Genomic DNA, 26,772 nt, shown 5'->3' with positions numbered 1-26,772 from the left:
GCACACAAACAAAGACGACGTCACCTCGTCTTGACTCACTCTTCAGGAGGATGTAACAGCGCCTGTTGCAGACATGTTGAGCAGGTTTCTGAGACCGCTGCTCTCATTGAACTGTGTGTGTGTGTGTGTGTGTGTGCGTGCATGAGAAAGACAGACAGACAGATAGATACTGTATTCCCCGAGGGGAATTTGGGTAAATTGTGTGTGTTGTTTACAACCCGGGCCGGGGCCGAAAGCACAGCCAGGCACTTTTTCTAAAAGGAGCAGTTTGAAACAAAAGGAGCGAGTGAAGGAGGGATGGAGATTGTGTGTGTGTGGGGGGGGGGGGTTAACCACAGGCACGTGAGAGGTTCAGAGCAGCATCTTTTGACACAGACACACACTTGTTTATCCTCTCGTTCAAGCTGTTGTGTGTTGCTCATAATTCCCCACCATGCAGACATGCAGTCGCTCTTTCTCTCCTGCTACTTCTCCATCACTCCTCTCCCCGAGCATGACATCATGTTTCCTCTGGCTTTACGAGAAATCAAATAATACGCTTTTTTATTTCTCCCCCCCCCCCCCCCCCCCACCCCCCGCTCCGCCCAGGTTATCATTATGTTGTTTTCAGACGATCCTTTTTGTTTTTTTTTACATGTGGCTGGTGTTCAGAAATGCCTCAGCAGCTCAGACAGCTCTGCGAGTGAGACCTGTGAGAACAGTAACAGTAAAACTCGTTAAACCCTCTGAACCCCAAGAAGGGGAGAAAAGAAAAACACCTTTAAACAATCGCCAAAACTACACCGTCTACCACAGCCACAAGCTGTGAAACACCACATTATCGTCAGATTTTCATCTTGCCGACGGTCCTCGAACACATCGTGTGTAACCAGCACCTCCGGCAGAAAAACAGCCAAAACAAAGCCTAAAATTGTGATAATTCATGTCTCATTTAAAGTATTTGCTAAAACCACATACTGTAAAAAAAACATTACATTCTGCACTCCTCAGCGCAACTGAGAAGCCATGTCTGACTCGGCTGAGACCAACAGTCACGTGACAAAGACAGAACTGTAGGCTGCTGAATACAGAGCTACAGGAGAGCAGAGGTTGTAAGACATCAGTTCAATATTTATGGAGCACGTGGAGCCTCTAACGGTGGCAACACTTGTGGAAAACTGTCTTTAAAATAGTTTTTCAATTTTTGTAAAATCAATTGTCAAAGAAATTCAACTTGCTTTTTTGTTGTTGTCCTTTTTATGATTTATGGCATTATAACTGTGTTATACTGCACAAACGACATGTTTGAGTTCTCTCTACTTCCAGCCATGCGTGTGCTGTTTCCACAGAGGTGCAGGACTTGTATTATATATTGCAGTGAAAATCAAAGCCACAGAGGGTAAAATGTTCAGAGGTTAAACACAGATAAAGGTTCCAACATGTTCGTAGACATCTACTGTAAATCGATTTTAAACGTCTATCTTAGCTGCTGCTTCACATTTGCTGACGGGGACAAAGGGACACAGCATTGACTTGCATGAAGTTGGGATCACATGATCACAAGTCCATCTCGGCGTGTGAGCTCGTTTGTAGGTCAAGTCAACAAATGCGCATTCTTCAGCATCTTGGCGCGCCTCAAAAAAGGTCAGATAATGAATAATCAGACATGTTTTATTCAACATCCATGCGTTTATCAGGCATTATGTCCTCGAGTCGTTCTTCTGTAATTACATCCCTTTCTCCTGGAGAGCGTTTCTTCAGGGTAAAACAATGAAGTGATGGCATTTTGTGGTAATTGTAGTTTGGACTGACATCTCTTCCTGTCTGCCCCCCCCCCCCCCCTTCACAGCATGCCGCCCCCCAATGGCAGGACTGGAGGGACGCCTGCCGAGGACTCCTCAACTTCATCACCCAGACCCTCAGCACTCTCTACAGGCTCACGTAGAGAGAGACGCCTCGTCATCGGGCCGCCGGACCGCGGCTACCGGTGAACGGACTGGTCGCTGCGCTCCGTTTGAATCAATCCGGAGGATTAACGCGGCCTGGAATCAAAAACATTTTCGTGGGGACAAAGAATTCAAGGAGTCCGTCAGTCAGTCTGCTGGTACGGACTGCAGCTGACGGACAGACGGTCCCTTTCCTACCTGTATATTTTGTAAAATCCACTTGCTTTCGCTGTCTTTGTCTCGGTTCTCATCTCCTGTGTCAGTGTGTGTGTGTGTGTGTGTGTGTGTGTGTGTGCATGGACGACGTGGGTCAAATGAATAAATTGTGTTTCCTGAGATCTCAGCGCAAAATGGGAAAACACAGATATTTCTAAATGTCTATACCACAGACAGGTCTTCATTATCTTGTGGAGCTTTTCCATTCAGCTTTAATATCAGCCACTGATAGGGAACCATCACAGCCACCATTTCTAACTTGATTTGAAATGGTCGATATCGCTCCAAAATTCTTCTGTTTGATTATGTAAACATGATTTGACCTTCGTCTGTCGTGTCTCCGTCTTACATACTGTGAAACTGGACGCTGTTTTTGCATCGCAGGGAATAAAAAGGGTGTCGTATCCCACCGGGTGAGCCTCTCTGACTGCTTCGTGCCGTCATACGACGACGTGCCTTTCCTCTCAGCGCTCTGTTGAGTCCCTCATCTCCGAAACGAGGACAGTCACACGCATTCAAAGAAACACACACACACACACACGCCCTTCCAATGCTTTGCCGCACTCAAATGTTCCGGCGTCAGCATGGTCTGAGGTCATCCGAGGACAGACGTCGCGTGCTTCTCCCGCTACACGTTGGGCCACTGTACATTCCTCCGTTCACCGCTGCCAGTGTTGGGAGCTGGCCTGGCAGGGTCTCGCCCCCCCCCCCCCCCCCCCCCCGCGTCGACAGTGTTTATAGTTACTTCATCGTCTGTAAATACTCTTTTGGAAGATGAATCTTAACTAATGCAGACTTTAACAAAGTGCTGATGAAAGCAGGAGATCTTCTTTCTGAGCGGCCAGTTTGAATTTAAATCCAGTGGATTTGAGATGGTATTCCATGAGTTAAATGAAAAATATATATAATCTGGATCTTTTGATTGTTAAAGTATTTCATGATGTTTTTGTAAAATGACCCCCCCCCCCCCCCACCCCATCGGTTGTGCGATAACTTTCACTGTAGTTTGTTTGGGAGAAAATGTTGAATTGCTCGTATTAAGAGCATAATTTATTTTGGACTGTAGCGTATCTGTAGCTTTTTTTTTAGTTTTCTTTGTTTTTGATGTATTTATTTTGTTTCTTACATTCCTGATCAAAACTATGACTGAAGCTGTACTTGAGTTGTAAACTGTTAAAACAGAGATTGACTAAAAAGGGAGCTAAAGCGCTGCACTACACGCTGAGAGTGGATGCATCACTTTGAAAAGCAGAAGAAAAGAAAGTGAAATGATGTCCGCTTTAGAATTTGGTACTTTTTTTGTCCTCTGCTAGCAATACATGAAATGTCCCAATCATTTAAGACGGTACTGTGTTTTAAAGCAACAACAAGTGATGCATTGGCTTTCCATGCGTCGATCAGATGTGATGCAAAAGTACCAAAGTTCTCCCGTTTTATTCTCTTGAAACCACAAAGAATAGTGATACTGACTGAACTAAAAACCCTGTAATGAAAAATAGAATTATTTCTGATGTGAATTTGAATCCCAAACGGTATGCTACACCTGCTAAAACAATATGTTTATGTACTGTAACATACTCTGGATTAAAGCGTCCACTTCGTGGAGTAGTACATTTTCCAAATCAGGAAACATTTGACTGAAACCTGGACCCTTTTGGATGCCACGCCCACTTGTCCTTAGCGACACTGTTTAGTTGTCTGAAGCCCAGGCCATTGTTTCTCAAGACGCTGAGCAGAGAACCAACGCCGCTAGCTCCAGTCGACGCTTGTTTACTGCGTGTTGTTCGATCGGTTCACTAGCAGTGCTTGTCATCACATAGTAATGTTAAGTGGCCCTGGTCCACACACACACACACACACACCACCAACGACGCTCAGTGTCAGTCACATGCAGTGTGTATTTGCTGTTTTTCAACTTTTTTTCTATTGTAAACTTTCTACATGAATTTTGTACTTTTTTTCTCATTTTTATACAATAAAGATAAGGAAACGATCTTCCCTTGTTTGGTGTTTTATGTCCAACATTAATAACTGGAGCTCACCTGGTAGAGCGGGCAGCCCATGCATTGAGTCCTTTCTGCAGCGGGCAGAGTTTAACAATGACCCCTTTGCTGCGTGGTGTCCCCTCTCTCCTTTCACTGTTTAATATATGAAAATAATCTTTAGAGAAAACTACATCAATGTCATATAATTTAATTTATATGAAACCACTTGTGTCTGTTATCATATAATACTGTTTCAAGTAACAACTATTTCTAAAACAGACGTTTTGTCGTTCAGCATGTGTCTATTTTCAAGGAACTGGCTGATGAAATGGAGAGTATAATTAGCTTGAATAGTTTTTATATATTTATTTCCACACTTGTTACTGCACTTATTGAACAAAAACAACAGTTTTGGAGTTCCTGGTAAGACTGACCAGACAGGAAGTACAAGGACTGAAAGTTTTACGAGGAAACGTGTTCAATGTTTTTTAAAGAGAAAGCTAACTTTTAGAAATCCCTGAGTAGAACATACAATACAATTGTAGTTTAAACGTATGTTTGCAAATCAACTAATCAGGGGATTCCAGACACTGTTTGTATCTCCGGGAAGTAAGATCCGAATAAACACACCTGCAATTACCGCGTATCGCCACAGGTGCCTCCAAAGAGAACTAAACGGAGGTCTTCAAGATTGTACGTGAAAGTACAAAAGTGTTCGCATCAAAATATACATATTCTACCAAACATCAAAGTACTCATGATGCAGAATGGCCCATTTCAGAATTATTCATCAGAAATCATGTTTATTGCTGAGTACATGTTTTAATACAAAATATTTGGCGAGATGAATATACTGTGTATAATTTTATATATATATATATATATATATATATATATATTTGTATTATTAATCTGAATCTGCAAGGTAACTAAAGTTATCATAATAAATATGCCACTTCAAAATGCGGTGATGGAAATAGAAATACACAAGTAAAGTACCTCAAAATTGTACTTCATTAACTGAGATAATGGCTCAAGAGACCTGGTTAAATAAAGGTGAAATAACCCTAATGAGTAAATAAAGGTTCTCCTTCACACTCCACAAAGCCACGGGAGTAAGATGGTGAGTTCGTTCTGCTTGGGGGTGAACTTCATACGGTGGAAATATCACTTTGCGATGACGCCACTCTCAGGCGAGGACAGCGGCAGTGTATTGGTTCGGCAGATGTTTACAGATGTTGCCGGCTGTCTGGGGTTTAGAGCAGCAGCCCTCTGGCCATGCGTGACAGTGGATGGACGGACAGCGCTGTGGTCTCCGTCACATCTGGAGAGCAGCACGGATTAGCAGACACGAGGTCAAGACCCTCGCTGCTCACACACACACACACACCCAGATGCACCACAAGTGTTTACAATGATGGTCAACATGACAATCCGGGGCAACATGCGCATCAAAATACTCCAGACCATGTTTTGATGCTCTTACAGAGGCCTTGAATAACCCTGGAACTGCACAGTGCGCATTGTTATTATAGCATTTATTCATGTTGTTGTTCACGTCACCTGGTTTTAATGAACGTATAATACATCAGGAATGTCTTTGTTTTTTTTATCATTTACTGTCTGTTTTTATTTACAAATAAACAGACACTAAACACAACACGTACATACAGTAACTGGCAATTAAAAAAACAATGTGTTAAAAAAATTAAGAATGACAGTTGAAGTGTTGTGATTACAGATCAAAATGTCTGTGACTCTCTGATGATCCTTATCTGATCTTTGACTTTAGACCATTTTACTGACTTCTGAGTAATAATTTGTGTTATTTTCATAAAAATGAATGTTGGTAAATATAACACATTCATACGGGCCTCCAAGAGCTCAAGGTTTCGTCAGTCTTTCCTGGGGAACATACCCTGACATTATACTATGTTAAGCTATTTTTATTTTATATATTATATCATTGGATTGTTACTGATGCGTAGGAAAAAAGCCAACCTGCATTTTAAGTGAGAACTCCAGATTTCTGCTTCCAAAATGAAGAAATATTTGCTGCTTTAATCTTTACAGCTGAAGCAGAAAATGTTTAAAAAAATAAAAAATGTCATCATTTTAGTCGTTTTAAGCAACGGTTTTCCCAGCTTCTCAGATGTGCTGTGAAAAATAATATACATATATTTACTATTTAATTTAACCCTAACCCTAACCGAAAATAATTGGCCGATTAATTAAGACTGAAAGGAACTGTGAGTTGCAGCCCCACTAATCTTTACATCCAACTACAAAGCGAGGAATCTCTGTGAGTTCTTTGCTCATCGGATCTACTTCACACTCTGTGTTTTTTTCTTCTTGGCTCCCCATGGTGCAATTTGAAGACACAACACGTTCAACATTAATAAACTGTAGCTGTGGGGCGGAGCTTCCGAGCTCTGCAGACTTCAGCTTGTCAACCACAGCGGGGCATTTCAGGCCACGGCTCGCTCATCGGCAGCAGTTCACTTTTGCTGTTGGATGGTAACTATACTAAACTTCCTAGCAACACTTCAGCCGCCGGGAGCCAAGCAATGGGTTTGTATCTGGACAATGCTGTTCAGCAGCAACGCGAGCGCTGCACGAGTAATAAACAAACGCAGGAATTCACCAGTTTCTAAGGAATAGCAAAGACCTTCTGGCCAGCCAACACACAATAAGACACCCTTCACTTCTATCTTTGTGAGGACACTTTGTTGGTATAAAGTATTCTCTTTTCCCATTATCATAACCTTAACCATCACCACTAAATGCTTACGCTGAAACCTGACCCTAACCTGAAACTAACTCTAACCTGAACCCTCAAGCGGGCCTTTAAAGGTCCTTCCCAAAGTGAGGAGCGACAAAAATGTCCTCACTTTCCAAAAGCGTCCTCAATCTGAAGGTCTAAAACTTTTAATGGTCCTCACAAAGATGGTTGTACAAGTAAAGACAGACACACACACACTTGTCTGTTGCTGAGTCAACAGGCAGCATTGGGACCAGATATCCTCAGTTAAACTCCTCTGCAGAATGAGCCAATCACGCGACCCTCAGAGCCAAATCAGGGATCTGATTGGTTGCAACAACAGACACTTGGTCTTTGCTGCTAAGTGGAGAGAGTGACCACACAGCAGGAGCGCCGCACTGGGATTTAACTGTGTGTGAGTGTGTGTGTGCGTGTGCGAGAGAACAAGAGAGGACATGAAAGACAGAGAGCAGAGTCAGCATGAAGAGCGCATTGAATGTGTTGGCAGATAAGAGTAGGTTTAATTAAAGGGCAGAATGAGCTTAAAGGGACATTCCGTAATTAATCTTCTCTCCTAATCCCAGGAAAAGAGAAGTGGCACTCTGCGCTGCCTAACAGCTCCTTTGGTTTTGCTCCTAAATCAGCCGTAAACACCAATAAAAAATAGACTTGTGTTGTTTAATATGTATTCATGGGAATTATTCAATTCTTTTCTTATTCTCTCTGAACTTCCAATGAACCCGATGTGTGAATGGACTCAATCCTGTCTTTATTCAAATCAATTGTCACACGTTTCTGCAGCAGAAAGCCTCACGGGGGAATACAAGTAGATATCAATTTAGTTACAGTAGGAATGCATCAAGGTGGGGGGGGGGGGGGGCACAGTTCAGAGTGATCGCTTTGATGAGCCTCAGTGTTTGCCTCCTACTTAAAATGATGGTTCAAAAGTGTCAAACATGGACACCGACGTCCAGAGGCAGCCATTCCTTCTTTGTCTTCTTACAGTAAAATCTGTTACCTTTGAAATCTCCCTTTGGAGGATTTGTGTCATGTATTCTTGGCTTCACACAACAAATTACACTGAACTTAATATTAAACTACAAAAGTGCTGATTTCTGCTCGGTGTCTTTCGCTCCCCGTTCCAAACAAAGAGTTGAATCTCACCCAATTCTCCCCCCCCTGCCTCCCTTACAGTCAAGACGGCAGCGAAGACAACAAAAACAGGGATTTATCCATCTTCTGTCGTGCCTAGAACTTTTCTATTGGTGGAAATGATTGGCTGCTGAAGCAGTTGTCGCTCACTTGCGTCCGGTCATGAGGAGTCAGTCACTGACGAGTTATGCACTAGTTAATAAAACATTTTATTCATGAATCACTGTAACCACAACAGGTCCTTGAGCATACGGTGGTAGATGAGCACAGAATATATTTGGCTGACGGGTCCAGTGGTGTGAGAGATTAGCTGTAGACAGGCGGACAGACAAACAGACACACGGGCAAGCACATGATCTCTCCTCAGGCTTACGCCTGGAAGAGATAAAAACAAACAAACTAAACGGTGGTGGGAATGAGATCCGGCAGTTTGAGAGGAGTCAGTCTGTCTGTCTGGGGAATCTGTCACTCGTCCAAACAGGTCAAATCACCTAATTCACCTCAAAGTTTGCCACAGAATCGATTGGTTCCCTTTCGAGCCACGGAGAGAAGCTGATCTTTGGTTGATGGATATACCACCGTAGACATTTCCTGTTGCGGTTAAGGTCACATGTTTTACGGGTCATTGTGGAAACGCTGCTTCAGCTCCGCATGAATGAAATGTATCTGAAGAGGCAACAACCTTTAATAAGTCACCCTCATACACCTCTCCCTCTCATGTTATTGCGTTATTGTAATGTATCACTGATTTGTTTTGTCTAGAAAACTATTTCTGAATTAACTGACTTGACAATGCAAAAAAATATATTTTACATAAGATGACACTTTCCTGTTGAACTATTTCGAACTGTAAACTTACTTTTTTTTTTTTTAAACAGCAGAATGACTCAGCGACCTCGTGGCACCTGCTGTTGAAAACACAGCAGTCGACCCTTGCAGGAGTTAAACTGCATCAAAATAAGCGTCATTATTTCCATCTACAGTAAGACACATCTCTGCGGTTCAGGTTCCCCAGGCCCGGCCGGATAAACAGGTTCAACCACGGTCAGACACGGGACCACGGTCTGGTTTTCCCCCTGCAGCACTCGCTTGTTGTCGCTGCCTTATTTGTCACTGAGGCAGCCATGTTTGGTTTGGTGAGTCACACGCTGGGGCGGTGAGAGGTTAATACCAAATATGGTCATACACGAAGCATCATGTAACCATCTACAGTCCTTCCCCTTCTGATTTTTTAACATTGCATAATTCAAGGCCACCGTGTTTCATGACTGCACCGTTTGCATCAAAAGGAAGATAAATATTGATTGACACAGATTTCCTGTGTTAGTTTGTACTAATTTACATGACACAAGTGTCACATGATTTTAAAATCAGTGGAAAAAAAATCTCTGCTCTAATTTTCCAAATTAAAAGAATAAAACAACATGATTGTTATTGTTTAATAAATCCAGAAACCTGAGGCAGAATCATTTCACTTAACAAGGTTTTATTAGCAAATGTAAAAAAAAAAAGACCAAATGCCAAAAATTGGAACAACAACAGATTAACTTTATGAGTAGTGGAGCAAGAACTGATATAAATGATCTGACAGAACAAACGAAGGAAAATACATACATTTGCTGGACATGAATTTGTGTGTAAAACGGTTTAGTTGGGCCCAAAGTAGTCGACCACGCCGTTGCCTTTACGACCATCGAAGAAGAAGAAGTTCCGGTGAGGAGGGTCTCTTTGGGAGAGAGCCTGAAGGGAGAGACAGAGCGAGAGAAAACACTTCAGCACACACACTCATTTTGTCCAGTCAGCTGTCTGAGGGGACACATCTTTATGTCGGAATGGTAGTTCATGCTTTTAATTCCATGGAGATCAAAACTCTGAACAACAGTTCAGTCAGGAGCAGCTTCCTGTTTCAGTGTCAAGTGTTTAGAACAAGCTGGATTATCAACAGGCAACTATTTCAAATGCAAATAAAACATTTGGTGTCTGAAATAACAGCTGATTACAAACTTGACTGAAGGGGAGTGTACATAATACATAAGTAATCACTCCGACCGCCACACAATACTTTGGCAGGTAACTGTTCACTTTGTGAACTAAGAATCAACGTACCAGCCAGCACGACCAGAAAGAATCTATGTGATGCCAGTTTTCTAGTTTTGTTAGAGCCTGCAGGCACACACACACACACACACACGCACACACACGCACGTCACGGTTTAAGAAGTTCCGTCGGCGAGGCGAGCTCAGTGAAATCACTCAGATTCACCCGGCGAGACATCAGTCGGCCAGTTGCAGTGGGTTTCATCATCACCTCCATCATCATGGAGACGGCAGGTTGGCCTTGTGCCAATATAATGCAGTCAGTCCCCTCCCTCTAATACACACACATACACACACACACACCCTTACCTGAACTCATGTTACCTCAGCTCACCGTGCACGCAGCTCAGAAAGAGATGCTTTCTAATTCGCTCATTGGAATCTTATTCAGGTCATGCACCGAAGAAACAGCCCAATCCCTCTCTCTCTCTCCGTTCACACACACACACACACACACACACACACACACACACACACACACACACACACACACACACACACACACACACACACACACACACACACACACACACACACACACACACACACACACACACACACACACAACTGTTTTTATCTGAGACATGAATCCTAACGACCTCAGTGGCCGCGTCTGTGAATCCCATTTGAAGTTACACATCAAAATCTTTTCAATAAATGATCTCGAGTCCTTTTTTTAGCTGAAATTCAATAAAAACAAAGTGACTGAATTCAAAGAGGAACATGCAGAGGGTTCATGCATCTCTTCCATTTATGAAACTGATCCGTCTGGATGCATCTTCAGAACTCTAAAACACGATGTTGATTAATAATAAATAACAACGCTGGCTACAGGACGCACTAATAACATCGTTATTGTTATGTTTTTATCTGTACTCTATATATTCATCTTCACATTTATTTACAAAGTTGGAGCTTCAAAGGTTTTACTTCAACTGTGACTGAATATTTAGAGCCCAGTTCAACTCATTATTTTGGCTCACTGATGCTTTTCTGGCCTGGAAAACAAATTCAACAGTATCCCCCCCCCCCCCCCCCCCCCGTCATGTAACACTGTGGGGACATCGACTACATGAAGTCTGAATCATTTCTCTCTCAAAGACTATTTCAGATGTAAATAAAAAATAAACCGTTAAAATAGTCATTATCAGTCAGTCAGTCAGTCAGTCAGTCAGTCAGTCAGTCAGACAGTCAGACAGTCAGACAGACAGACAGACTAATGAAGTTACACAAAATCCGATTTAAGGACTGTAAAATAAAATTTTGCTGAAATTCAACTAAAAACAAAGTCCCCAAATTCAAACAGGCACATTCGAGGACTTCTAATGTTCCTCGAGATCTCGTCGTTTGTTGAATTTTGAAGTTCAAAATGTTTACTTCGATTGTGATCTTTGACAATGAAGTTTATTGTTCAATATCTCTGCCACACACTGTCACAGCCTCTTTGCAGAGATCTAAGAGAACAATGTTTGTGTACGTTCAGAGTCAAACTTAAGCACTTTCAAGCTCCCTAAACACACAACGTTCAGACTCTCGAAGCCTTTATCATCACATCTAAATTCTTACTAGAAATGCAAATATGAAAAATGTTTTTAATTTTTTAAATACCCACAGCACTTTACCAGCTGTTCATGTTAAAACGATGGTATGTTTTGATCCTGATTATGTAATGCTGAGCTGGCTCCGGTGAGACAACAAGGAAATATGACGACGTTATCGTTTCAGTATCGAAAGAGTTCTGGTGCGTGATCGTGTATGAAAAAGAAACAGCACATTATGTTAAAAATCAAGAGTTTTTCCGAGGAGAACGTTCCAGTTCAAGCACATTGACAACCTTGAAAACATTTTCGAGACTTTGTAGGAACCCACGTGTATGAAAGCAACATAGTTCACTATTATTACTATGAAATATCAATGAGTGTTTCATGTTGTTCAGCTCGAGGACTTTATAAATCAATCCCCCTTTTTGAGGGGCTTGTGCCAGGAGCGCCACACGGAGTCTGGCTGTGGTCACAGTGACGATCCTTCTTCTGCACAGAGAAGAGTCTCTCTGAAGCCGACCCAGATAACCAGCTGAGCGGCCACCTGTCAGCTGACCGACTCCCTCACACACCAGTTTTGCCATCATTCACCGCGGCCGAGTGAATATCGTGAGACGGCATCGATAACGTTAACCTCTGCAGATCGTTTCCCGGAGTTACGAGGCTCCTTTTAATGTTTACATGCTCACCTTGACAACTTCCTGTCCCAGAACTCCTCCCACGACGGCGCACACCGGAGACATCTCGGAGAAGCAGTAGCTGAGGATAAAAGAAAAGTGTGAAAAAAAATACCTCCATCTGGAGCCCTGCTAGTGAGCCAACCAAAACATCTTCATAATCCATAATAATCCCCTCCCACAGATGTAGACAAACTGGGTGAATGTCGGGCGGATCTGCCGAGTGAAGCCAATGTGGAAATGTCTTAAAACTTGCATTCTCTCTACTGACCAGCAGGGGGCGACTCCTCTGGTTGTATAGAAGTCTATGAGAAAATGACTCGACTTCTCTCTTGATTTATTCCCTCAGTAAACATAGTAAACATGAGTTTATGTCTCAATCTCTAGTTTCAAGTCTTCTTCAATACACATGATGTTCATTTAGTACATTATGGTCCATTTAGAGTCAAATAGACCATAAAGCAGAGTATGCTTTAGGGCGGGGCTACTGTGATTGACAGGTCGCTGTAGCTACCAGAGTCGTATACGCCGTCTCTACGTCACTCCTCCGCATTCCAAATATGGTCACTTCTGTTCATTAGCTGCAACAAAACAACAACATGGCGACGTCCGTGATCCAAGATGGCGACGGCCAAATCGGCGAACTCGAGGCTTCATAACAATCAGTCCACAAACTAATGGGTGACGTCACGGTGACCACGTCCACTTCTTACCTACAGTCTGTGTAATGTGGACGTTATTCAGTCTCCAAAACCCAGTTTGAAAGCGATTAAGGCCACAGACTTTGTGGAAACAATAACACAGACGTGCTGCTTCTATGTGGATGTGAAAGTGCAGTAATTGATCGATCAGTCCAGATTTTCTTGCATTGCAATACGCTGAAATACATCATTTCATAAAAATCTGAAACATGAATTTGAAAAAGTGGAATTTGGGCCTGCAAACATAAGTCATGAGTACACAGCTGATACACGATAGCGTTGGTGAAAGGGCAATTTGGTGAAAATATGTTTAAAAAATAGACTTAATCTTGTCTCAATGGCATTTCTCTGGATGCATTTCCAGCATGTAACTGGATCTACAAGGGTTCTGCACATATTTCTTGGTGAAAGAGGGTTTAAAATAGGAATGTATACATTTGTATGTTTTATATTAAAACTCAAGGACACTTCCAACAGGACGTATGGGTGCTGTGGGTGGCTACGTGTTGCTGGATCCTGCTGTCTACAGCCTCCATTCCCTATCTGAGCTAATTATCCATTCAACGCGTCACTTGTGTAAAACTAAAGTCAGAGGACGTGTTTTATACCTGATGAAGTCATCATTCAGGAGGTCAGCGCTCACTGCCAAGGCCTCCAGGACGTCATCCCGGATCTGTCTCAGGAGCCGACTGTCCTCTGGGTAGGACTGTGGGTCGGGGGCGCGGCCTTTGTCGGTGCGAAACTTCAACAGAACTGCGGAGACGGGAGGAAGGTGAACAGAACGTAGACGGTTAAGAGGCTGGAAACTAATTTGTTTCCATATAATCTATTGCACCTTTTGCCACTCATAATTGCATCACGCTTTCAAGGGACTTCCACAGTGAATTATCATCTCACGGAACGACATCATCTTATCTCTGAAACAGGATCAGATCTGAGTGCGGTTGCGCAGTGAACCGCTTCATCCGATTAGGGCCCCACGTTCCCCCGCAACAAATTCAAAGAGTGCGAACACACAGACTGCCAAGACGCACGCGCACACCTACACATGTGCAGTGAGGAAAATATTAGGGTGAGGGGGGGGGAAACAAAACGCTTTCCTGTGTGTCTAAGAGTCGATTGCATGACTGATTGAGAAATGAACAATCAGAAGCGTGCACATTATTTTGGTCATGAGCAAAATTTCAAATAACCGACACCAGCTCCAACTGTGCCACACATCAACACTTCGCCCCCGTATTTCCTGTTCATCCATTAACTTAAACCGCATGAGGAAGTCAAGTACTCCCACGGCCATTTCCACCAGCGTGACACGCACGCGCGCACACACACACACACACACACACACACACACACACACACACACACACACACACACACACACACACACACACACACACACACACACACACACACACACACACACACACACACACACACACACACACACACACACACACACACACACAGTGGCGATGAATCACTATTGCACCTCGGCTCTGCTCTTTAAAATCAGTGAAACTGGCGTTGGCAAAACAAAAAGTTAAGAGACACAAATGGCATCACGCTCAGGTTTGCGCCAGCCAGGAAATCAAACAGAATTTCATAACAGAATATAATAATGTGCACTTGGATGGAACAACGATAGCATCTGTAAAACCTACACATGGAGTTGTGATACGCAACAGTCTTCAGATTAAAGTCGAGGGAGATGACACGGAGATTCTTTTTCCGTGTATCAACGCAAAATCTGTACAAAGAGAGTTCTCGTGTGTTTGGCAGAAGTGTTTTTGAGTAGGACTTATATTATTCTGTATTTGTACATATTGTGATATCAAAATCTTCCGTTTATGCTTAGTCCAAATTTAAGTAATCTTCTCTCTTGCAAAAAAAAGGGTTTTAAGTAGATCAGAGGTACTAATGACAAAAAGCAAAACACACCCACACACACACACAGAGCCGCGCTTCAGATCACCCGACTGTTCCTAGTCAGACAGGAAGCAGTTGTAACAGAGGAAGAGCCACTTCCTCATCGGTCGCCCAAAACAAAACAGCAAGCTCCAATTATAGAAACAGCGGAGGAATAATACCACTGCCTCCTGTGTGACGCTCGCTGAATAAAACAACAACCGTTTCCACTCAGAGAGCAGACTGAAGACAGGGGCGGGGCTACCGGTCACAACGGCTGCCACACACCTGAAACGCACCGGCCACGAAGCACTCAGATCCTAAACTTAAGTACAAGCGCGAACACCACTAGTGACATACTGCACATCTGCAGCTGGCTGCTATTGTTTTACGTTGTCATCTGATATGATGTTGAACTTCAGGTGCGTCAGTGATGATGGCTGATATTTTATTTTCTATAACTGAAGTTCGTGTAACATTATGCCAATATATCATTGCGTCTTATTGCCTCGGCCCTTGTATATGGAGATGTTGTAGTGTATATAATATAAGTCCTCTGCTAGAGTGTCATCGTCGGAAGAACAAAGTTTTCAAGAAGTTTACATAAAGACAACATGAAATATTTGGACAGATGTTACGACTTCCTACAAATTCCCATCATACCTGTTTCCTAAATGATGCTTTCAGGGTACAGGTGAGCTATAGTAGTGTTTTTATTCAAACTGACATCGTTTAACAACTTTGATCAAATGCGTAACGATCTTTGTGACCAACAATGTAGTCGTTTTCTTTTCTTACTTTTTGCAAAAAGAGTAAAGTCTACCTGAGCAGAGAATGAGGTCGCTCTCCCTCTGTGTGTGTGTGTGTGTGTGTGTGTGTGTGTGTGTGTGTGTGTGTGTGTTGTTATCAGAGCTTCCGGTTCCCCCTCAGGTAAACACCGTTAGCTCTGTTAGCACTTGTGCGATCGTTTGTACCGTTAGCACCGTTAGCTACGAGCAGCCGGCTCGTAGTATGCTGAGATGCACTTTCAACGTGCGTTGAGTGTTTGAGACCGATGCATCCTGTCAAAGTCGAACAGAATTGTTCATGTTCAAGTGTGAATGTTTCGACATTCAACTGTGCACCCAATACCCATTCTCTGGTTACTTCCTGCCGGTGTGTGCTTGTCGTCATGCGGTGTAGATGCCGGGCTGTTCTCTGCTCTACGCTCAGTGCACATGACTGGCCATGGACAGCCTGTGATGGAAACTAGCATGCAGTGAGTGGGGATGTTGCAGGGCCAGGTGACGAGAGGGACAATAACAACTCTTCAAGAGAAGGTCATCAGATACCGTAAATAACCTGAAAAACAGGAAGGAACATTTCAGATTTACTTAAAGGGTCAAAGAGTTCCTTTGGGTTTGATGGTTCCTGAACATTTTAAACCACAACGACATGTTTGGGTTTGACATTTTAACCGTTCGCCCTTCTCTCCCAATCGACATTTAACTCACTTTATGGACTTGATTTTTGGAACCAGTGACTTTGCATGTTGACGGTAGGCGTTTCAGTCTCGCTGCGGGGTCCCTACGCTTTTTCAGTTTCAAATTTCGATTCTTTTTTAGACCTTTCGGGATTCTTTGTTATATTTGATCAGTTCTCTGTATGGAAATTCTGTTTGTGTCCTGCCTCCTACACAGAGATGTCACAAGACCTCTCGTGGGCTCCACCGCTTGCTGTCCCTTTTAAATCATTAAAATAACAATCTCACAACTAAAATGCACAGTTTCGCAACAAATGGGAATCCCTCAAAAAAATCTTTACAAAGTCTAACATTCTTAGAAAACGCTTAAATATTTGTCATTTAATAGAATGAAATGGTAAAATGTAAAAGTAGAGCTGCCTCCGATTCAAAAACATCCCCTCTAAAGAGCGTAGCCTCAATTTAAAATCTAGAAAATCTACTTTCTGGGGTTGTAACTACTAATTCTTTTTCATTAATTATTAGTTTGTACTGACTTTATTTTCATTTAGTTGATTAATTGCTTAAAAATGCAAACACCCATCAGCAGTTTCCAGAGCTCACAGCATCTTAACATCTGAGAATGTATGATTGTTTCTGACAAAGAAAAAACAACAACAAAAGGTTTTGAATTCAAAATGACACGAATCGCAGAAAATGCTCACTTGACAATTCAGAACCTGTTTCCACTAAACCACCGTTGACTTCATGAAATGAGGCTTTCAGTACCGTGAAGCATGAAGTAGTCCACCGGTGTCCTCTTCATCCCGGCTTTGGCCTTCTCAGTTGTCCAGTCGACCTCCAGAGCTTCCTTCAGAGCGCAGAAACTGGCCGTCTGATTGGTTTAGAGAATATAAAAAAAGTAACGTCAATAGGAGATGTATTAATGAATGCGTTGCTTATCTTAGGACAAATAAAATGACAGTCTGGTGGTCATCTGTATAGATAAGGCTAGGGAGCGGAAATCACACTTCACAAATAATCATGTTTCTTTTTCCTATTTTGTGTAATTTTCTTAATGTGTTCCACCTAAAGAAAGCCATTTTATTCACCACTCAAACAGTTGTTCCTTTGAGCCAAATAGATGGAAATCATCTTCATATGGGACAGTTATTTATAGCAGTTTGGCTGGAAGAATAAAAAACAAACACATTAGTTGGTTGAATGCGTTTGAAGATGCTCTCATTGACCTTTTTCACCATGGTGGTCTCGTTGGGGTCGACTTTGGCCTTCTTCGCCTCTGGACCGTCGTTAGAATTTCCAGTCGGTTTGACCAGTTTCAGTTTCTCCCTAAAGAAAGAGAGAGAGAGCGAGAGAGAGAGAGAGAGAGAGCGAGAGAGAGAGAGAGAGAGAGAGAGAGAGAGAGAGAGAGAGAGAGAGAGAGAGAGAGAGAGAGTCAGTCTCACACCTGTTCATTTACATACACACAAACAACTACTTCACTCATTCTAGCTGCAGCTTAATATAATTTGACCTACAATCAACTAATTACAGTTCAACTTGACAAATAACACCATGAAACCGGTTAGTTAGTAATTACAATTCAAACATTTAATTAATTCCATCAGGAAATATTGAAACTATATTTTTTAACGTTAATTTGAAACCTAACTTTCACCAAACAAAGATCCCATTGGAACACCACTTGGATAGGGCATACAGGTGCATTAAAAACCAATCAAAGGCAAAGTTGAGTTATGTAATGTCAACCGTCCAGATGGCAGAGCAGAGAGTACAAGTGTGCAGCGCCAACACTGCCGAGTAGAGCTGCACGATATATTGATACGAAACAAGATGCTTTCTGGGATTTGCAGTTGTCGCACAATGTTAATACACTGGAGCTTAAAAATGTTGAAAATCTCAGGAACAGTTAAGTGACACAATTCACTGACTGTTATAACAGCCGTTAATATGCTCTCCTCAGTGGTGTTAATGCTTAATGTGGGTCATTTCTAATTCCCACACCAGTACGAATTACAACTGCTACCTCCTGTTTTCCAGCCGACCCGCTGGTCCTCCTGTAGTTTAAATCCCGTCCTTGTGCTTTCGAGGTTCTTTCCGTGGTAAGAGCTGCTCGTCTTTCTACTTTCTTCCTTGTAATCGGCTCAGTGTGATATGTGATTTTTGTGTGAACATGGAAGGAGTCAAAGATGTTTTTGGAATCTGGTTGACGGTTAATATGTCTCCATAAAGTCTTGTGTGTGAACCAATACATTGTCCTGTGGCTTTGACCTGCAGAGTGTCGCAGTGTTACAGACCACATCCTGTCATTTCACGGTGGTTCAAACCAGGAACAAAGAGTTTTCTCTGTGCTCATCTTGTGTACATTTGCGTATATGGAAGCGATGCATGGCAATACAATGGTTTGCTGTCTTGGACGACGCGCCACAATGAAAACACTTTTTAATATCGCTAAATATAATCTCTACTGCAGTGCTCTGGAGCAAGGCACTTATCCCGCAGGCAGCAGCTCCCTCACTTTTGTCGGCCGCACTTACTCGACGTATTTGTGCTCTTTTCCGAGGTTGCAGAACATGTAGCCGTAGTAACCATAGACGTCCCCACAGAAGACCTTGATGTTGTGCTTAGAACAGAGCTGGTCGACCCGCACCATCAGGTCTCTGGAGCAGCCTGTCAGACACACCTGAGGGAGGGAAAGAACAAACACAGGGAAAAATGGTTGCCTGATCAATTACCAGCAATGCCAAAGTGCTTCTAAGTACACTCCAGCACAAACCATACTTCAGCCTTTTCTCCGTCACCGTTAATCTGTAAATGAAGTTATATTTGCAGCATCTGTGACTTTGCTTCTAACTCTGTGTCACGACAACTACAATGAAACCTCAAGAGGATTTAATCCAAGGCGAGCGTGAACTGTGAAACAAAGAGCTCCATCCAAGCAAAGCAAATAACTTGTTTGCATATGAAGAAAGGAAAATTGAGCGCAACAAAAAATCCTCTATCTGCAAATATTTAAATGCTACACTGTTCGTGCAGAGATGGACCGCTGAATGAGACCCTCCCTGTCAACAAGTACTGTTTACATTTCAACAATTTGCATTTCCTCCACCTTTCATCTCTACAAATTTGAATGCATGAAACTGTCCTCCTCCTCCTTCTTTTCATTAACACGACACCGAAAAAACACTTGCAATAACAAAATAAAATCAAACAGTAATTATTGTCTTGCTTTGAATCCCTGAGGGACAGACAGACATCTCAACAAATAGGTTTCAGCCTGCTCAATTCTTGGAAACGACAAATAAAACGGCTGACCGGCTGCCAAACCGAGTGAGACACACCTACTGCAGCAGCCGCGGCAGCATCGGGTGATAGCCGGCCTCCCTCAACAAACCACCAAAGGAGGCTAAAGAGAACACGGTGTTCCACGGCTGGTGTCTGAATGTAAACAACTGACCACTGGGCTGGGTCCACCTTATCCTGCTGGCCCAGTCCAGCACGCCCCAAACACCCTCAGCCCACTGATAAGAGTCCCACGTGGCAGCAAGCAGACCGGGGCCAAGGACCAGTGCTCCCAGCATTCACAGGAGGTCAACATCGAGAACATATACGAAGGGCTGAAAACACATTCTGTCTGTCAAGTAAACACTAAATGTCACACTTTTATCTTTCTTTCACAAAGTGCAGCAACGTTTAGAGTCAAACGTTTAAGAACTTTCTTAAATAGAGAGGATGGAATTATATCCAGAGGGCAAGATGATGGCTTTGTTTTGTTAATTAAGTCCATCAGGTCTTGAAGGCTGATAGGCTGGAAAGAGTCCAGAACAGCAGGGGATTGCGAGGAGCTACAAGTAGATGAACAGATCCCAGGCTGAATGTCAGACCTAATACCTGTTACCTTATCAATAAAATAGATAAGGAATTTGTTGCAATCGTCAACAGAATAGCATGGTACAGTGGAGACAGACGGTGAAACAATTCTCTTAATTGTGTCAAACAGAATCTTGGGATTTCTCTTTGAAGAAGAGATTAGGTTGGCAAAATAAGCAGTTCCAGCTTCCTTTACTCCAGTATTAAAAGAAACTCTGAGGTCTTTGAGATATAAACGATGCACTTCTAGCCCAGTAGCTTTCCAGAGCCGCTCTGCCCTGCGACACTTCTGTCTCAGGCTGCACACAGCGTCTGTCATCCACGGAGTAGTGTTATAGGCAGCCCTGGTCCTTTCCTTAAGAGGTGCCACTTTATCCAGCAAAGTGGTGCAATGTTCATTAAATGACTGTATCAAGTGTTCGACATCATTGAGATTTGTGTTAATATCACAGCAGAAGTGCATAGAGAACTGATCAGCTGTACTCTGAGTAATAATGCGGGAGTGGAATGTTTGTTTCAGACACAAGGGGTCAGCATTGACAGAAAGATCAAAGAAAATACATTTATGGTCACTGATCAATAGGTCCTCACAACGGGTATTATCAATATCAAGACCCAGAGAAAACTCAAGGTCCAAGGTGTGACCACCCCTGTGAGTGGCGCCAGAAACATGTTGCGTGAAATTAAAAGATCCAGTAATATTGAGAAACTCAGTAGCAATACAGTCTGTGGTATCATTGATATGCAGATTAAAATCACCAACCAGAAGCACTTTGTCTAGCTTGATAATAGAGGTCAGAAAGTCTGCGAACTCTGATAAAAACTGACCTGCAGGACCTGGAGGTCGGTAAATTAAAAAACAGTAAAACGGCTTGAGCCGGCCCACTTTAGTCAGCTGTAGTTCAAAAGTAACATAGGATTCTGTGCTCCCCAAGTGGCAGGAAAACTGATTCTTCCAGACCACGGCGAGACCTCCACCGCGGCCTGTCAGACGCGGTGTCCCAACATAAGAACAGTCCACAGGGCAGAGTTCATTGAAATGGATGCATTCCATATTCCGTTGCCAGGTCTCGGTCAGAAATAAAAAAGCCAAATTATGACTTGTGAATTAGTCATTTAAAATGTGAGCCTCGTTTGTTACAGAGCGTGCATTAATCAGACACATTTTGATGGGGGAAGACACTGTGTCGTCATCAGCACAGGAAGCTTTGGGGGTATGTGCAATAGGACGGATCACTCGTGCAGCACCTCGAAACCGACCATAACTAGAATCTGCTCTGCAGTCCTAAACGCTGACACAGTCACATTTGATCAACACTGGTTTCACATGACAACTTGTTTTTTTCTTTGTTTTTTGGAAAAAGGTGACTTCAATGCGCCAATGACAATTATTAAATACATACAAATCTGAATCTGTCAGTGATGTAGCCCCTGTTAAGCTGATTAGTTATAATAAATATATATATATATATATATATATATATATATATATATAGATAGATAGATAGATAGATAGATAGATATATATACATACACACACACACACACACACAGCCTGTCATGGTTTATTGTAGGTAGTATTTTCTGATCGTGGTTGTGAGTCAGCTGTACTCTGCAAGTACCCAGATGGATGGCGTGTGTTTTCTTCCTATTGTATGTCCTCCCTCAGTAATTAGGCCTCCCATATGAAAACTGTAACCGCAGTCCAACCGCTCCACTTTAATCACCCTCCATCTTCCTGCTGAGCCACACACAGACCCCCCCCACCCCTTACATTTTCCATTTTTATCTCAAGCTTTTTTAATTTGTGCTGCCTCCTCTCTCTCCTATCCTCTCATCCTCCCTCCTTCTGTCCTACTAACATCCATCTCATCCCGTCCTCACTTCACTACTGTATGTCTCGCCGCTATCTTCCTCAGTCTTCCTCCCTCCCTCCCTCCAACCCTCACTCAGCACCCCCAGAGGGAGGAAGACCGCCGACAATTCCGACACAACAGGAGGGTAAAAAGAAGCTCCGTTATTCCACTGATGGTGTTCAGATGCATAGTCGCCTTCAAAACTGAGACCCAGCCTGTGTGTAGAGCTGCCTGCGGAAATGAATTTATTGAAATCCATTCATTGCTGCTCACTCTAAACCCATCTGCTGGCTTAACTACAACAGCATAATCATAATTGTTTGTTCCAGTTTAATGCGCAAACGCCCAGCGGTTGAGTTATGACACAATAAAACCTTATTTCTTCCCAACATGGAGAGTTTATTTACCCGTGCTTAAGCATGCACACATTCATATGAAGTGTGTGGGCCATGGTGTGCTGTGTATTGTTGTCTGACATGTACGGCGCTGTGGAGATGAATACAGTCTAACAGCCGTTCTTCTACACAGTGCAGCAGGACAGTGGCAGCGCTGCACTTCACACTTTACTGCTCATCCAGTGTGGATGTGAAAATAGATGAAAGGCCTCATAGTCACTGTTTCATCTCAGTTTCAGAGCAAACGTTGTAAAAACAATAATCATACAAATTCACCATCATAAATGACATTTGGTTATTTCGATTCGATTTCATCAAGCTGCTGCACAAAGGTGCCCGTGTTTGTCTTACAGGTCGGACTTTTTGGGCAAAGTATCACATGAGTGGGGAGATTTTTTAAATAGCCAACCGAAAAAGCTCATCCTCCACCCACTGCTGTGAACCCTACAGGACCATATAAGGCAAAACACCGGCTCTCTAAAAAACAGCAGCTGTCAGCATTACATAATTAACAGGCTAATCGTATCACAAGCCAGCGGTAAGACGGACATTTGAATCAAGACAAAAAAAGTGTCCATTACGGTTCTGCCTGAAGAACAAAGCTCAGCACCGCTCTATGAGAAGCAGACAGGTGTTGTGGTCCTGGAGCCTGACAGAGCAGAACAAGGAGCAGAGCTCCTGGTGCACGATGTGGGCGACGAGCGACATCTAGTGGTCAGACTGGGTGCTCAAATTAGTATGAAGTACTTTTAAGTCAAATCATATATTTTAGTTTTAAAATATCCCATAAGATATTATTTTATTCTTTTCTCTTGTTCTTTTATTATCTATTTTTTTTTACTTTACTGTCTGATAAACCTATGTTTTGTATCTCTGTATAATGTTAATATATTTAAATGAATACAAATTTAAATGACAAAAACAAAAATCCCATTCATACGTTGAATAGAGACGTCTTTCAGTCTAAGATTGAGTTTCTTTAATCACTGAATTGAATAACTCATTTCCACTCACCGCATCATATTTCAGGAAGAAGTCGTCCGGCTTGTCTTCGACTCGGTCTGGGTCTGCGCGGACCTCCACCATCGGGTTGAGGTTCTGCCCTCGCTCCAGAGAGGCCAGGGCTCGATTCTGACCCCGAGCCGTCACCGGAACCAGGAACTGAGCTCGACACGACTCCTCCGTCACCTGGTGGGCCACAGGAGCGGGGGGGGGGGGGGGGCATAACAGGGTGAGGATTGTGCTGGATGATTTTTTTTACATTGTGCATTCAGGAGGACATAGTCCTCCATTGGAAATTCTACATTTCCATTATTTGAAAATATGTATATTTTTCAAAGATTACACAGGTTCACAGAGCAAATACATGCATGCTGCGGAATAAGTGTTCACCTCAAAACGTGATATGAAGCCAGAATTAAGCTGTTATTGTAATGTTACCACAACAAACCTGAATGCAAACTAGCTGGTTTGTTTCTTTACTGAAAGTAAAAATCATTAGTTTGCCACCGACCCCATCTAGTGGACATACAGTGCACATACAGCACAACAAAGACTGGCCATTTACTTGGGCTATGAACATATCGTACAGATATTTCGTTGATATCTGAAAACAAAGATTTCTAGATTTAAACTAAAGCCCTAGTCAACTGCGTAGGCGACAGTGGCCTCTGATGAGTTGGTGTGAGCATGGGTACCTTTTCATGATCCAGCAGAGTGAGTCCTTTAACTCCAGCCAGGATTAAGTTCTTGGCCACTTCAGCTCCCAAACCACCTAAACCAGCCAGGAGCACCCGGGACCCTCGTAATCTGTATAAAAATCATTTTTTTTAAAACATGCAGAGCATATCATGATGATGAAAATTTAGATTTTGTGCGCTACAGGTTTGTAACAAATTAGTTGAATGACCTTTATTTGAACTGCATGTCTTGTTAAAAAAAAAAGAAACATTGCACTGAAGATGCTTAAATAAACGCGGTGAGACAAGTTCATCAACAACATACCGGTAAACCAAGATGAAGTACTATTATAGGAATATATAGAATATATAACAATATGATCAGAGTTTATGAAGAAACAATCTTTGACTGAAATTTAAGTCTGATTTAAGGGTTTGTCGGAGCATTACAAGTACTGTTCTCTCCACATTACCTAATATTCCAGAGTCATGTGTATATACATGTTATAAATAAGTAGTGTGTATGTAAAGCTTGCCTGGGTCCAGACCTTTGAATCCGCAAATCATTTTGCACAACAAATCATTTTACAGATATGGCATGCCCTCTCAATGTGGCCCGGCATCATAGGCTCATTCTGTCTCTCTCTTAACTCCCTACCTACGCTCTGAGTTTGGTGTTTGGTATCAGACAATGATAAGGCATTAGGACATTTGAAACTGATATCCAGGTTGTTATTACAGGACAACTATGTGTATGGACAACAGTGGTGGAATGTCACTAAGTACAAGTATTCATGCTTGAATACTTCCACTTTTCTTTTCATGCCACTTTATACTTCTATGCTACTACATCTCTGAGGGAAATATTGTACTTTTAACTGCACTGAAATTATCTGTCAGCTTTAGTTACTTTACAAATTAAGATTTTTGCCCACAAAACTTATGATGAAAAATATGACGTTTCGTTCTAAATCAAAATACCCAAAGTAACTGATTTTACAATAATGCATGAATGACATGTTTCTGCTTTGGCTATACTTTCAATGATTTAGGTACATTTTCCTGATTATACTGATGTACTTTTACATATTACTAATTTTCATTGCAACACTTTTACTTGCAGTGGAGTATTTTTAGAGTGAGGTATTACAACTTAGTTACGTAATGAATTGAGGACTTTAACTTGAAATGGGACTATTTCTTTCTGATGGACAATGCAAAGATGCGGACCTATACAATTATCGATAATGAATACTCCCCCCACTGCCTACTCAAATAAGTACTAGGTCCCCGATGTCCGCAACGTTTGGTCAGAACCGAGCAGGAGTGCAACACCTCAAACCTTCCGCTGCACCGATTAGCCTGTCGAGCTAAGTGAGCTAACTGACCTCTTCTGGGCATCCAGCCCCCACAAGCGGATCTGGCGGTCGTACTGTGCCGCCTCCTCTTCGCTGATGACCGGGTCCTCCTTCTCGAACATATCGATCATTTTGGATCACTCTAAAGACGGGGATAACGGTGCAAAAGAGCCGTTTTCAGTGCAGCTACTGATGCGGTTGTTTCAAATGCAACGGCAGTCCCGCTGAATGGGCGCTGAATGATGACGTCGCCCGACCGAAACAATAGATGTGTTTTCACCGTTTTCTCGCATTTTTGCATGTAATAATTTATGTAATTTCTCGATTTTTTTTGTTGTAGTACTTTCCATTCGATTTTATATCAGACATTTCTTCATCGTCATGTTAGTTCATCGTCATATTTGTGTGTAATTCTCATTTAAATATTAAAAATAGCAACTCAAATATTTCATCGCCGTTACTTGCGTGTAATAATAAATAAAATATGCATCGGCCAGTAAGCCCTGCAACGTAACTTTAAATCAGTAACTATTGTTCTATATTTGGTTTTACCTTTATCACACACCGGTAGTTCAACAAGCTGACAGGGCTTACTTTGGGTTAATTTCCCCTCAGTATAGTCTTCTACGAACATTTTCACAGCTATTTTCAAAAAGACTAAGAAATGCTATTTTACGTGAGTGCTGACCAGACAGCCGCACTTTATATTCTACAGGATGCCTGAACAGAGCCCTGCCTTGGCCTCCAGGATAAATCTCCATGTTTACCATCGCATCAGGTGGAACTTACACATTTGCTCAACCGAAAAGTTCCAAAGTTCCCCTTCCCTGGCATGCCATAAAACCATTACTGTAACTACACCATTTCACAAGACGGGTACCGAATTTCTTGTGAGACTGAGGTGCACTGTGCTAATTTCTGTTATTGGAGTGAATATTAGAGTGACTATTAACGTGAATATTAGTTGAATTGTTTGAATACTGCACCGCTAAAGCATCACTGGAAATAACGAGAACATTATCCAAAGTAGTTATTACAAAATATTGAGACCACCAAGTTTCAAGTTATTTATTGTCCGATGCACTGCACTTACAGAGAAGCAGTCTTTGGCAATGTAATTCCTGGAATGCTCAAACAAATATGTATAATAATATTAAAAAAACATGTAGGTAAAAATGAGAATATAAGA

At 42.3% G+C, this 26,772-nt stretch overlaps 1 protein-coding gene across 1 annotated transcript; it reads right to left on the bottom strand.

Annotated features, from left to right (window-relative positions):
- Nucleotides 1-9,566: 9,566 nt before the first annotated feature.
- sae1 (SUMO1 activating enzyme subunit 1) lies at nucleotides 9,567-25,806 on the bottom strand. Its single transcript, XM_079272333.1, has 9 exons — nucleotides 25,614-25,806; nucleotides 24,244-24,355; nucleotides 23,561-23,734; nucleotides 18,963-19,108; nucleotides 17,655-17,754; nucleotides 17,194-17,299; nucleotides 13,664-13,808; nucleotides 12,367-12,436; nucleotides 9,567-9,779 (listed from the first exon to the last, which is right to left on the bottom strand). Exons 1-9 carry the CDS (start codon nucleotides 25,712-25,714, stop codon nucleotides 9,687-9,689), a joined length of 1,047 nt encoding a protein of 348 aa, XP_079128459.1. The 5' UTR covers nucleotides 25,715-25,806; the 3' UTR covers nucleotides 9,567-9,686.
- Between the last annotated feature and the right edge of the window lie 966 nt (nucleotides 25,807-26,772).

The sequence above is a fragment of the Melanostigma gelatinosum genome, assembly GCF_949748355.1.
Source record: "Melanostigma gelatinosum genome assembly, chromosome: 7".
Lineage (NCBI taxonomy): Eukaryota > Metazoa > Chordata > Actinopteri > Perciformes > Zoarcidae > Melanostigma > Melanostigma gelatinosum.
Note: the sequence above shows the minus strand (reverse complement) of the source record. Positions and strands in the feature narration are given on the sequence as shown.